Here is a 13,801-nt window from a genome sequence, read left to right as displayed (position 1 = left end):
AACACTCTATTCACTTTGTCATATAAATATTTCATGACCCTTTATAAGTTGAATTAACTATATAATGGTAATTACTGTATTTACTGTATGTGTTGGGACACTGTTGGGACATCATAAATTAATTTGTGCACTCTATGTTCTGGGACACAATAATTTTTTTAGATTCTTAAGTTGTGGGATACCTTTTAAATCATTTGAAAATTACATGTTGAAAATGTACTCCAGCTGAAATTTTATTTAAAAAAATATAAAACTCTGTACTTGAGATAAAACTCTTTAATCCACTGTAGCAGCATCTCATCAACACAACCCTTCTCCTGCACATATGCAATCCATTTATTCAGTGCATGAATATTTTTTTTTACCTTTCTCATACCATGAAAAACTGTTAGAAGTAACATATCACCTGAAGCAGAAACTGCAAGGACTAAAGTCAGATTTTTTCAAATCTGTACCAGTTTTGTGAATTCTCACACTTTTGACCCCCCATTTTATCGTCACTCCATCCAGAAATGTGATCAAAGTGCATCCATATTAATGATCATATTGTTGGCAAAATCGTCTGCTTATCTTCTGGCCTTCACGAATTCATCACATGATTTTATTATCTCCAAATCTTCAGGGTGACACTGGGTCATCATTGTCTGTGCACAAAGCTCTATATTGTGTCACTTTAAAATTTTTGCAATAAAATAATCCTTATATTGATATTCTTTTTTAAAAAAAACAGCTTCAGAGTATCCAAAGTCGGTTTCCGCGGTTGGCTTGCTTTGTAATAAAAATAATCTTTGTCTTTGATGTCCTGTTGGTAAGTTCAAAGAAGGAGTTTAAAGTTCGCTGCCAGTTGGGTTTATTTACCACCCAGATTTCTATGTGCTTGCCATCTATAGTAATAATTAATACCAAAGGAGCATTAATGTCTGCGGGTAAATAGTAATTATACTTTGGTAGCCTGTGCTGGCGAAAGATTATTACTTGCACTCAAGTGAATGTATTTTCAAATAATGATTTTTATTTGTAAGATACTGTCATACAGTAGACATGGATATAATTCAGTCTTGATTATTTTGTACCTAACACCATGTGATGCGTGAATGACAGTTGTCTTCAAGATATGGGTTGATTATTTCCCTCTTGTTTGCAATTTTGTTGGATCCAGTTTTCAGTCAGATAACATATTCAAACCTTTGAACACAACCAAACATAATTTGTTTCTCAATGAATGTTCTACATATACAGACATAGCTGCCAACCCTCACGAATTTGGCGTGAATTTCATGACTTTTTCAGCGATTCACTAATTCATGTCAGAAGCAATAAATTAACGAATTCTCAAGTATTTTAAATCTTTAATAAAATAACCGATTTCTTGTTAAGTGCTAGTCGTGATAATCGCAGTTGCCATAAAGGTCCGGTACTGCTGGTCGCGATACCTATAGAACTACAGCCGATTAGTACAGTTGGCCCAGTAGCAAGCATTTTAGCCTATTTTAATCTATATGTATATAAGAGTAGTTTTACAAATGCTTTTGAGAGAAACTGGGGCCTAACCGGAATTTTGCCCTGTGCATGCGTCACCAACACTGATTTGAGTTACTGTTCAGCATCGCATGTAAGATCTAGAAAATGTCTTCACCACCAAGGAAAAATAAATGTATTGCTCAAAAAGTTAATAATTTGGAGTATATCAAAAATTGGCTGTGCATTCTGTCATTAAATATTGATATACATCATGCTTTTTGCACACTGTGCAACAAATTGTAGTATTGGGCATGGTCACAGAGACGATGTTTAGAACCACATCGGTTGCAAAACACACATAGAAGTTTGGAAAATTAAGAATTCACAGATTTCAACTCTGGAATATTTTAAGCCATCAGCGGAAGACCTGCAAGCTACCAGCACTGAAGCATTATTTGTGAGTTTTCTTGTTGAACATAATCTACCTTTATCAGCTGGAGACCGTGCTAAACATTTGTTCTGACAAATGTTACCGGACTCTAAAATCGCTTCCGAATTTTCCTGTGGAAGAACCAAATGTGCTGCAGCTCCTGTGCATTCCTCACAGCAACAGTGACAGTGAAAGAGTATTTTCTCTAGTGAGGAAAAATAAGACAGACTTTAGGGCCTCCTTAGCTGCAGAAAATTTGTCAGCAATTTTAGTCTCCAAGATCAACCAGCAGGCAAGAAGTCTGAACTGTTTAGAAAACAAATTTATAATCAAGCAGTTGAGGAAGTTCAAGTCTGCCACAGTATCATGTCTTGATAAATAACCACAAGAACAAGTGAAGTTTATGAATACCGTAATAAGTAGAAATGCAGATATATTTATGCATATATATAGTGTTTTAGTTTTATATTGCGATCTTGATATAGTGTAGTATTGATGGTCAGAGTGGATGGAGTTATTGTCATGGTATTTTTCACTAATTCATGACCAAATTCAGGACTTTTTATCAACATTTTCACTAATTGTGAGCCTGGAAAGTTGGCAGTTATGTACAGATTTCGTGGATCTATTTTATTCTTTACTGCCCATGTTGAAAAAAAAAGGAATAAATGATAAAAATGCAAGGTTGATTTCTTTCTTTTTATTATCAAATATGCATTTTGTTTATTATGCAATGTATGTGTGTGTGTGTGTGTGTGGGGCACAAATGCAATACAGATTTATTTCCTTTCTTAAGCCTTGTGACATGACCTAGGTGAAAAAAGTTTCACCATAAGTTCTGGAACAGGAAATTATTTTATCATGTCCCAATATACATGGTAAATACGGTATGTTTATAATGGTAATTAAGTATATAATAGTAATTGACTATATAATGGTAATTAAGTACATGTTAATTAGGAATATAGTGGCAATTAACTATATAATGGTAAATAAGTACATGCTAATTAGGAATATAGTGGTAATTAACTATATAATGGTAAATAAGTACATGTTAATTAGGAATATAGTGGTAATTAACTATATAATGGTAAATAAGTATATAATTGGTAATTAAGTTTATAAAGGTAATTAAGTATATAATGGTAATTAACTATATAATGGTAATTAAGTATATAATGGTAAATAACTGTATAATGGTAATTAAGTGTATAATGGTAATTGGCTATATAATGGTTATTAAGTTTATAATGGTAATTAGCTATATAATGGTAATTAAGTATATACTGGCTATATAATGGTAATTATGTTTATGATGGTAATAAACCATATAATGGTAATTAAATAAAGAATGGTAATAAGCTATATAATTAAGAGTTTAACGTAGTTTTTTCTGAGTTTATCGTGGTATAAACTGTCAGTTGCCAACTCAAACAGCAAATAATGCCCAAAGGGTGTTTTGTAAGCTGTGTGAGTTGGCAGTTGACAGTTTATACCACGGTATTTCATTTATTCATTATGTTATTTTGTTTGCATCATAACAAAACAGAAATCTTAATTGAGCAAAGTATTACATGCTTGGGGTTTTCTTTTACGTAGCTATTTACAGCACTTGAGATTGTCCTGCTTGATCGTAAAAAGGTCATCATAATACTAGTCCTTCAAACAATGGAAACCAAATTTATTCAATTATTTTGTAAAAATTTTTTTAGAATGTTCTTTTTCTTTAATGATTATTTCGTGTCTGCCGTCACTGGCACTGTTTTTCTTGTGCTGTATATGTGACTCTATTTATAGAAGTGGGTATTCTTAGAAAAGTAGTTCTTCTTACAGTTCATACAGAAATAAATGCAAATCATTTTGATCATGTGTTAACATTCTGACCAGTAGAAACATTACTTTCCTTTACCAGCTACTGGCATTGCAATTATTGATAATTTAAGTATATAACGGTAATTGGCTATATAATGGTAATTAGGTTTATAATGATAACAAGCTATATAATGGTAATTAAGTAAAAAATGGCAATTAATTAAATAATGGATACTTCTTAGATCCTTGTAAAAGTTGCTAAATTTCATAATTTACTTCCAGAAAAAGTTAACATGTAAATACTGAACACGCATGTTGATTTGGTTTTTGAAAGTAATATGGCAGTAACAAAATATCAGAGTTTGTTTTACGATGCATGTGTGGGGGGGGTCATCCTGATTTAATATTTTCAAACCATCTTTATTTTTCTTCATTAAATCACTTCAGAAAATCCCACCCATTGTTTAAAGGTCAACTGGTCATGGACCAGAACAGCTTATGGGGCCATCTGCTGTCAGTCAGCTGTCTCACTGTTAGCACATGTAATCATAACTGTTTCATGGAGGAATGCCATGAAACTTTACAAACATGCATTCTTCTCAAGGTCTGGTTTGTTCTAACTGAAAATGGTGCTGCTTTGATACACAATATAACTGCCACACCACTATTCCTTCAGAATAGAATGTCATATCAATGTGGGGTTTTGCTAAAAGACGATGTCTATTTGGTCCTGATGAAAATGGTAGTACCAGGACATCCAATATGGTTGCCATGGAAGTTATCTTGAAAATCTAGTTATTGCTACTCCTGCATGGAGGATTGTAACAACATGGGCATTTTACTTAAAGACCTTTTATGATGTAAGTTGGTTCTAAATGACAGTGGTGCTGATCTGTCATTCAGTATGGTTGCCATGGAAACTCTCTTTGAAAACTTGTTATTGCTTCTCCGAAATTGGAAGTCATATCAATATGGGGTTTTCATCAGAGTTGTTCCTAAATGAAAATGGTGTTGGTTAGAAATCCAGTAGGGCCTACTCAGTGTCATCTTATAAATCTTAGCACTGAAGACTTGGTTCTAAATGAAAATTATAGCTGCCATGAGAACCACAGTGAAAGTCTTGCTATTGCTGCTCCGAAGTGGAAAGTTATATTGACATTTCACTGTAAGACTTCTTGTGATGTATGGGTGGTCCTAAATGAAAACATTGCAGCTACAAAATCCAATATGACTGCCACAGCAGCCATCTTGCAAATCTAGTTGGCTCTAAATTGAAACTCATGCTGATCTGACATCCAGTATGGCTACCGTGACTGCAATCTTGAAAATCTTGTTTTTTGCTAAATGGAAGGTCATCCCAAACCAAAATCACAAGCTTATTTTTAAGGTTTCAGCCAGCTTGTTATGTAAGCTTGCAGCAAGCTTAGATTTGAAACCGTGGCAAGGTTGTCTAATTGCAAGCGTTTGCAAGCTAGTAATAGGGAAGCTTGCAGTTGGTAAGCTTGTCATGTAAGCTTACCAATTACAAGCTTGTGCAAGCTTGCTGATTATAAGGTTGCGCAAGCTTGCAAACAAAGCTGACCTAGCTAGCTGCATCAGAAGAACTGATATGGCATCGATTAAATTTTTCTATACATGGTCACATACCTCCATTTTTCTAGCCCCTGATGTGCAAAAAAGTATGTAATATTAAATATTAAAATGAAAATGTTAATATATGGTGAACATTAATTAGCATGATATCTTACTGTCACAATGAAAGAAAAGAATGAAGTCATCAAATCATTTAATATTTAATCAGATAAAAATATAAGAGCATCTGAATATGTGTGAGGAAACTCTTTATACTTTTGTTCTGTATGGCTTAGAAGTGTTCTACTAATTTACTTCTACTAATTTACTTCCATGTAGAAATCCATTTGGGCGAGGCTGGTGTCAGATGGTTAGGTTCCCTCTCACATCAGTCAAAATGATAAACTATTGGGTGAAAACAAGAATGTTTGCTATTTGAATTACTCTGAACCACCTCTTCTAAACAAAATCCTCAGAATAAAAGTATGCATCCTCCTCTGCTTCTGGTGTGATTCAGGAATCATCCACTAAAATGGAGCAGCATGTACTATGTTGTTGTTGTTGTTGTAGGGTTTAACACCATTTTTCAGTACACGATAGGCTATACATGGCAGCTAGTATTAATGGTGGAGAAAGAACCTGGGAAATCCCCGGAAAGAACCACCGACCCTCGAGAAGCTACTGGCAAGCTTTCTCACATACCCCCATTGGCCGAATCCGAGACTCAAACCTACGCAGACAGAGGTGAGATGGCAGTGATCCGTAACAGAGAGTGCTTTAGACCACAGGGCCACTTGTGGCCCCGTTGCATGTACTGTGTAACCAGGGAAAAAAAACCTGAGTATTTACCTCTTTGGCAAAAGCATTTTATTTTTAGTTCAGCATTTGAAAATCACTTACCAAGTCAAAAAAATATCAGTGTTATTCAAGATCATCCTTTAATGAGTTAAAGTTTAGTTTTACCATCCATTTTGAAGGGGCTTCGACACATGCCAAAGGAATGACACTTCAGAGCTTTAAAGAACAAAAAAAAATCAGATGAAACTGATTAGGTATCTTAAGATATTTTGAAATAAAATAACTGCCATATTCTTTGAGAATGAAAAGAATTAAATGTAACAACCTCTGAACAACTGTTGAATCTGATATGTGAGAGGAAAGAAAGACCCTAAGAATAATGGAAATGAGATTCACAAGCGTGCATTTAATTTTATCTCATAACGTTATTGTCGATAACTGACAGCACTGCATCGATTACTGCAGTTTGGCAAGTGCAGCAATAAATAATAATGATCTTACAAAGTCATTTTTTTTACATCTTTAAATCGTAAAATTGAAATGTAACACTACTGCCATTCCGCAGTCCCGAAAACTGGCAAAATACAAAACACTCACCAATATGATAAATCCATGACTTCAGATTATCTCTCAGGTTATAGGATCAGTTACTGAACGTATATTCCTTCTGCGGGCAATGAAATTTACAGAATTAATGAGCTAAATTGTGACGGTTCAACTTTGAAAATTGTGCCTAACTTTTTAACACAAGGCTACAATGGTTGTTTTGTGTTCTTGCATCTCAAAAATGCTGTGTGTATATTTAGAGTTGGTAAACCAGTCTGCTGACCGTAAACAGGGGGAAGTAGCCACATGTAATTCTTCAGTTTCAGTATTTTTTTATGTTTTCATCCATTTGTCAGTTCATCCATTCCCCCACAATTCACACTGTTCAAGATATCTTTGTGAATGTAAGTACATATATTGACATAATTTCTAACCCACATTGTCATTAATGCTTTTTCAGCTGTTCGATTTGGCCGTGTCCCAAAGAAGGAGAAGGCACGCATTATTGAACAGATGCAGAGATCCAGTCTACAAACAGCAGCAACGCAGCTGTCAACGGTGCTGATGAATCCACAGGATTTAGTCCAGGCTGTTATCAGTGCACATCAGCAGACATGCAGCCTTACTCTCAGCAAGGCAAGAGAAATGAGAGAAAAGGCACTGCAGAAAAATGGATACATAGACTGTCCAGCTCACATGGTATGCCTTATTAGTCTTGGAGTGTTGTCTCCACACAGTCTCCCCTTTATCAGATACACTACAGAATTGACGCTGACAAAATGGTCATTTAATGGTTCTGAAATGTTAAAAGTAATTTGATATATAAGGGTGAGCTATAGAAGTTGCTTTAATTTTGTAATTTTATTTAAAATTGGCATGAAGTGACACACTAAGATCTTGGATGATTTTAGTTATGAGACATTTTTGTGTAATTAATTTTCAACTTCCATATGCCTTTCAGGTTAAATTTTGCATTCAGTTTAACTTTTTAGGCACTGTGGTAGAACATTTATTTTTATGAAGGCATTTCTTGCATTTTTCCCCTAGATTTTTTCTTCAGATCCTCTGCCAAATTTGATAAGCATCTCCAGCATAGTAAGACCTTTGATAATAAGGAGGTTTGATCCATTTGAGAATGGTTTGATCCATTTGAGAATACAGTGTCTCAAAGCTGTGAGATGACAGTGTTATTATATGTATGCGAGTATTTGTGAATCTTGCTTTTACTTACAGTCATATTAGATATAAGCCTATTTGCCAAGTTTGATAATAAAGTCATATCAAGACTACAGCCTCTAGAGTGGTAAACAACTCAGCCAAACCGATACAAGATCATCTCATTAATATGCATAAATCTGACTCATAATAAAATTTTACTAATTGCATGTGTGTGTGTGTGTGCCTTGAAGCCTTGTTTTGGTAAAAATGGGAGAAGTGATTGAGTCAGAGTGAGAAGCGGAGTAAGTCTATCCTAACTGCAGAATAAAGCAAGAAACATCAGATAAAGTGCACATCTTTGTATCATCTGAGATTAATAATAAAACATGTATCAAAGGTGTCAGCTATCATTTTCATGTATATAGTACATAAATGACAAACAATGTGTCAAAATTATACCCATTTTGTTTCAAAACACTATTCTTTACTTCCTTCATTTGAAAAAGAATCTTTCATATTATATACTGTTTTCTCAGTCATAGCTGGACAGTAGTTTTTTTTTGAGTGCATCCATCTTGTTTTCATTTGCATTCACCTAATCCTCTGGTGGCTTAGTCGTTAGAGTATCTGCCTTGAAAGCAGGAGGTCATGGATTCTAACCCTGGCCGAGTCATACCAAAGACTTATAAAAATGGTTCTAACAGCTGTCTCGCTAGGTGCTCAGCATTAAGAGGTTAGTTTTAGGACTGGTCAGCAGGTGTCAGGATAATATGACTGGGTGGGACATGATGCTACATGTCTGCGGCATGATGCCCCAGTGCTAGACATCACTAAACTGCCACACTGCAGACATCGTAGTGATATGACTGAAAAATTGTTAAAGCTACATTAAAAATCCTAATCACACACACACACATCTGATCCAGGCTTTTGTGAAATCCGTGTTACCGATATTCTAGCCATTCTCAGAAATCCTCAGAAAGGTTATTCATGGCTTGGTCCTTGAAGGCTGTCCTTAACTTCTGTATGATACTGTTCTGTGTGGAGAATCCACTCTCACATGGAACACTGCTTAAGGAGATGATGCACCTGATTCAAGGTTGTTCTGAGTGGAGAATCCACTCTCATATGGAACACTGCTTAAGGAAATGATGCACCTGATTCAAGGCTGTTCTGAGTGGAGAATCCACTCTCATTTGGAACACTGCTTAAGGAAATGATGCATCTGATTCTAGGCAGTTCTGAGTAGAGAATCCTCTTTCAGATGGAACAGTACTTATATGCGTGAGGCATCTGATTCTAGGCAGTTCTGAGTAGAGAATCCTCTTTCAGATGGAATAGAGAGGTACCTGATTCAAGGTTGTTCTGAGTGTATATGCATGCGTATATGCATGAGGCCTCTGATTCGAGGCTATTCAGAGTGGAGAGTTAAGTCTCACATGGAACAGAAGTACCTGATTCAAGGCTGTTCTGAGTGGAGAATCCACTCACACATGGAACACTGCTTAGGGAATGAAACATCAGCACATTAGTCTGGTAAGATTTGTAATGGCCTCATCATACATTCTCTAAACAATACATTACATGCGACTAGAGAACAGTCTGTGTGACGTCCAGTCTCTTGTAAATATAATACTTGGTAATCCAGTTATCCACACCGATTTTGCACTGAACAGCAAAATGTTCGGCAACAGTTTTTATTTATATGGTACAAAACTTTGGGAGACTGTCAATTACAAAGTTGATATTTAGCTCCACTGGTCATAGACCAGAGGAGCTTATGGGATGGCCTGTCTTCTGTTTGTCCAAGTACTTGTACTAAATACAAGTTTGTTATCACCATTATTTCTAAACTACCTAGGTGGCGCTCTACAGTTTCGTATTTTGCATAGGGTTAGAATTTTAAAGTTAAAGAATTTACCTGGGTTTCCTCACTGGTTATACTCGCTGTTTAAAAAAGACCTTGTATATATTGGGTATTGTTCAAAGAACCTTTAATTCCCTTTATTTTGGTGTATGATTGATGGGTATAATATGGATTATAGAGTATACAGCTTGGCCTTACTCCAGATGTGCACCTTTCAAAAACTGCTAGCACTGCTTGGTCATTTTTACTTCCTGAACTTCAGAGGTAAATTGTAAAAATGGAAGCCAATAACTCTTGTTTACATTTTGTATATGTAGTAATTGATCTATTGCACTTTCAGAAGCTGGTATTGTCTAGTTGGGCAAAATTCATTTCCCCTTTTTTAATAGGTTCTAAAGATAGTGTACTTTAGACTAATTCAGGCTGAATTTTTTAGCATAAGGGAGCAGTCATTTTAGTTAGTAGTGTGCTTAGATCATGTACAATTTCCATAAGTACAGTATCCAAAGAAATATCAGCCACATTACATCAAAGTAGCATAGATGTATGTCAACATTCTCTCCACTGTGCATGTTTCAAGTGCAAATAACTTCACCTTACATATGTCACTCTCTCAAAAGTACATAATTAGCTGATGAGCGCCCCCTTAATGAGCACATAAGTATTATTATTGTATGATTTATTTGTTATTGTATGGCTGAAAAGTTTAAGTTGCAAGCATCAGAACTCTCCATTTGAATAATTCTCTTGTATTTCCTCCACAGAACAATATTTATTAGTGTCAGTCTCACACAAGCCCAGCCACCCCCCACCCCATGATGACAAGTGAGCTATTTAAAAAAATCACATTACATTTTGTCAACGTAGCAACCAATGTTATGCCGAAAGACAGGAACATGAAACTTGCCAGAATTATTCCTGAGATGTCACCAATAAATTTTACATTTTGAAAAGGGATGGAACAGATGCGGTTCAGGAAGGTCAAAGGTCAAAGTTCAAAATAGTTGCTTATTGTTTAATATGGAAGAAAGCAAATTCACTTGGTCATCATTTATTTTTTAATTTCATTGCAAATCAATGAAAAGAAACAGTTTTGCTATATATTTCTTTTACTTAATGTAACAGTTTTAAATTTAAGTTGGCTTCATTCCTGAATTCTAAGACTTCTAATTTCCCATAATTAAGGTCACTATTCACACAATACTGCCTCAAAGCATATTGTGTAAGCAAGAGCAAATTAAGCATAATTAACTTTTTTTCGTGCATAAAATCAATGTTAATGTACCACTTTGTTCAGAATATTTACATACTGATATGATAAGAAGAAAAATAATTGCATGCATTTTCATATTTGTACACCTCTCCCTCGATAACTTGCGCACAGTGGGGTCCACAAACATAGACCTCACTATAAGTGAGGCACGAGGGACCTACAAAAATTGAAGAAAAAATCACTTTGACATTGAGAAAACTGTGGGGGGGGGGAAGCGGTGTTAGGGAACTGGGCTGTCAAATGACTGAATCCTCGTCGATAATAATATTTAATAATGCGCTTATTCTAATGAAGTTCTTCGTTATTCTGTTTAAATGACATTTTTTTTCTCTCAAAATATCCAACATATGAAAGATCGTTCCAACTGGTTTTGAACAACCATCATGTGTACGCAAAAAATCTGTGTATTACATCACTGCTTTTTGTTTTCTTGATGAGTCTGGTTCCCGTAGTGGTATTTAATAGTATCTTGCCAAATCGGTAGTCCACAATTTGGGAACTAGACTAACTGTTGATACACCACCAAATAAGAATCCTTTTTTTTCCAAAAGCATGCAACATTTATTTTGTGACACGTCTACGTCGAAACTCAATTTTGTATTGTTCAGTTAGTACAGTATTAATGTCATGATTTCATTGGAAGTAATAATGAAATTTCTTATCATCCCTGAGGATATCTCTAAATGCCAGTTCAAGAATTCTCTGAAACTTGCTTGTACATAATGGTCCGTATCTGTGAAATCAAGCTTTTTTATTTTACAAAGTATTCTTTTCGCTTTGCTGCCTTGTTATCTTTGATCACAGTTATGAAAGAGTCGGTCAATCTAAGGTAATTTTTGTTACATACACAATAACGTTTATTACAGTGTTTGATTGATCAATTGAAGTGAGTTCACCCGACATATGACCGAGGCCGCTAGATTTTGTTAGTCTGATTTTTATTTTTGTGCCTTTTAACTTTTCTTTTATTCCACCTCCTTTTTTTAATTCAAAAGACATAATTAACATGATAATATAAAGGAGGCCAACTTTTAATTAAGTGCAACAATACAACAACTGCAAGTCAGTTATCTAAACACGGTCGGCACTAAATTAGGTTCTCAGAGAAACGCTTGCGGACATAGCTGTTATGGTAGATTGATGCATTTTACGTTTAATTACAAGAGGACACATTGCACTTATGACAGTTACACTTAAAAGGAACTAAAATATGGAACTAGAACCTAAATTTCAATTGATAAAAAATTATTTAATTTGTATTTATTTATTAAAGTACTGCCTCCACTCGGCGTGACATTTTCATTGATCAAAATTTCCTTACATATCGTTAATTGCGGTGTACTAGGAATGTCATTTGGAAAGAAAATGTAAAAAATTGTACAAGTTATTTTTAAATTTGATATTTCATAGTGTTGATTAAAATTTCCAGATCCTATTTACCATTTTCAACACTATAAAACGAGCGATACAACATTTCCGTTACCAATTTTGATCGTGATTTTTTTCAAGTTCAACAAATAGAAATACATTTTTTGGGGTATTTTCGGGTTTAAAAAATGGGATCCACGCCTGACACTGGATTATAAGCGGGTTCACGAGTTATCAGGGTGTGAGTTATCGAGGGAGTGGTGTATTAAGGTAGTGCTCTACAATTTCATATTTTGCATAGGGTTTGAATTTTAAAGAAAAACAATTTCTCTGGGTTTCCTCACTGGTTATACTGGCTATTTAAAATAAGACCTTGTATATCTTGGGTATTGTTCAAAGAACCTTGAATTCCCTTTATTTTGGTGTATGATTGATGCGTATAATACAGGTTATAGAGTATACAGCTTGGCCTTACTCCAGATGTGCACCTTTCAAGAACTGCTAGCTCTGCACCTTTCAAAAACTGCTAGCACTGCTTGGTCAATTTTACTTCCTGGACTTCAGAGGTAAATTGTCAAAAAGAGCTGATAACTTTTTTACATTTTATATATGTAGTAATTCATCCGTTGTACTTTCAGAAGCTGGTATTGTCTAGTTGGGCAAAATTCATTTTCCTTTTTTAAATGGGTGCTAAAGATAGTGTACTTTAGACTAATTCAGGCTGGATTTTTTAGCATAAGGGAGCAGTAATTTTATTTTGTAGTGTGCTTAGATCATGTACAATTTCCATAAGTACAATATCCAAAGAAATGTCAGCCACATTATGTCAAAGTAGCATAGAGGTATGTCAACATTCTCTCCACTGTGCATGTTTCAAGTGCAAACAACTTCACCTTACATACATCACTCTCTCAAAAGTACATAATAGCTGGTGAGTGCCCCGTTAGAGGATTTCCATTAAGCTTTATACAGAATCATCTCGTGGTATAGTTGGTCCAAAATGAAAACGGTGCTGCTCAGACATCCAGTTTGGCCATCACAGAATCCAGCTTAAAAATGTTATCACTATTCCACCTGAATGGATGGTCATATCAACTTGTGTTTTTTTTAAAATGCTAAAGACATGATGTCTTGCTGGTTGTAAATGGACATAGTATTGATTTGACACTAATATGGTTCGATATGGCCACCACAGCAGCCATCTTGAAAATCTTGTTATTGCTACTCCAGAAAAGAAACTCTTATCAATATGGAGTTTTCACCAGAAAATTTCTTAATGGTTTCCAGTTGGTGTTAAATTAAAAAAAAGATGTGCCAATCTGCTATCCAGTATGACCACCACAGTGGTCACCTTTAAAATCTTATTGCTACTCTTTCTAGACTGGAAGTCATATTAGTATTGGGTTTTCACCAGGAGAAGTCTTTTATTATCTTTAGGTTGCACCAAACAGATGAAAATGGTGCCAGTCTGACATCCATCATATCCACCATGGCAGTTATCTTTGTAAATGATTGT

The 13,801-nt window shown here is 35.0% G+C and overlaps 1 protein-coding gene across 2 annotated transcripts in view; it reads left to right on the top strand.

The window, feature by feature from the left end:
• LOC149790438 (uncharacterized) overlaps nucleotides 1-13,801 on the top strand; it is a 110,313-nt gene that overhangs the window by 55,594 nt on the left and 40,918 nt on the right. For both annotated transcript variants that reach the window (XM_089972490.1, XM_089972491.1), the window contains exon 5: nucleotides 7,080-7,318. In XM_089972490.1, coding sequence (XP_089828616.1) covers nucleotides 7,080-7,318 — 239 coding nt within the window. The remainder of the gene's footprint in view (nucleotides 1-7,079; nucleotides 7,319-13,801) is intronic.

The sequence above is a fragment of the Sinohyriopsis cumingii genome, chromosome 10 (assembly GCF_028554795.1).
Source record: "Sinohyriopsis cumingii isolate HCF-2022 chromosome 10, ASM2855479v2, whole genome shotgun sequence".
Taxonomy (NCBI): domain Eukaryota; kingdom Metazoa; phylum Mollusca; class Bivalvia; order Unionida; family Unionidae; genus Sinohyriopsis; species Sinohyriopsis cumingii.
Note: the sequence above shows the minus strand (reverse complement) of the source record. Positions and strands in the feature narration are given on the sequence as shown.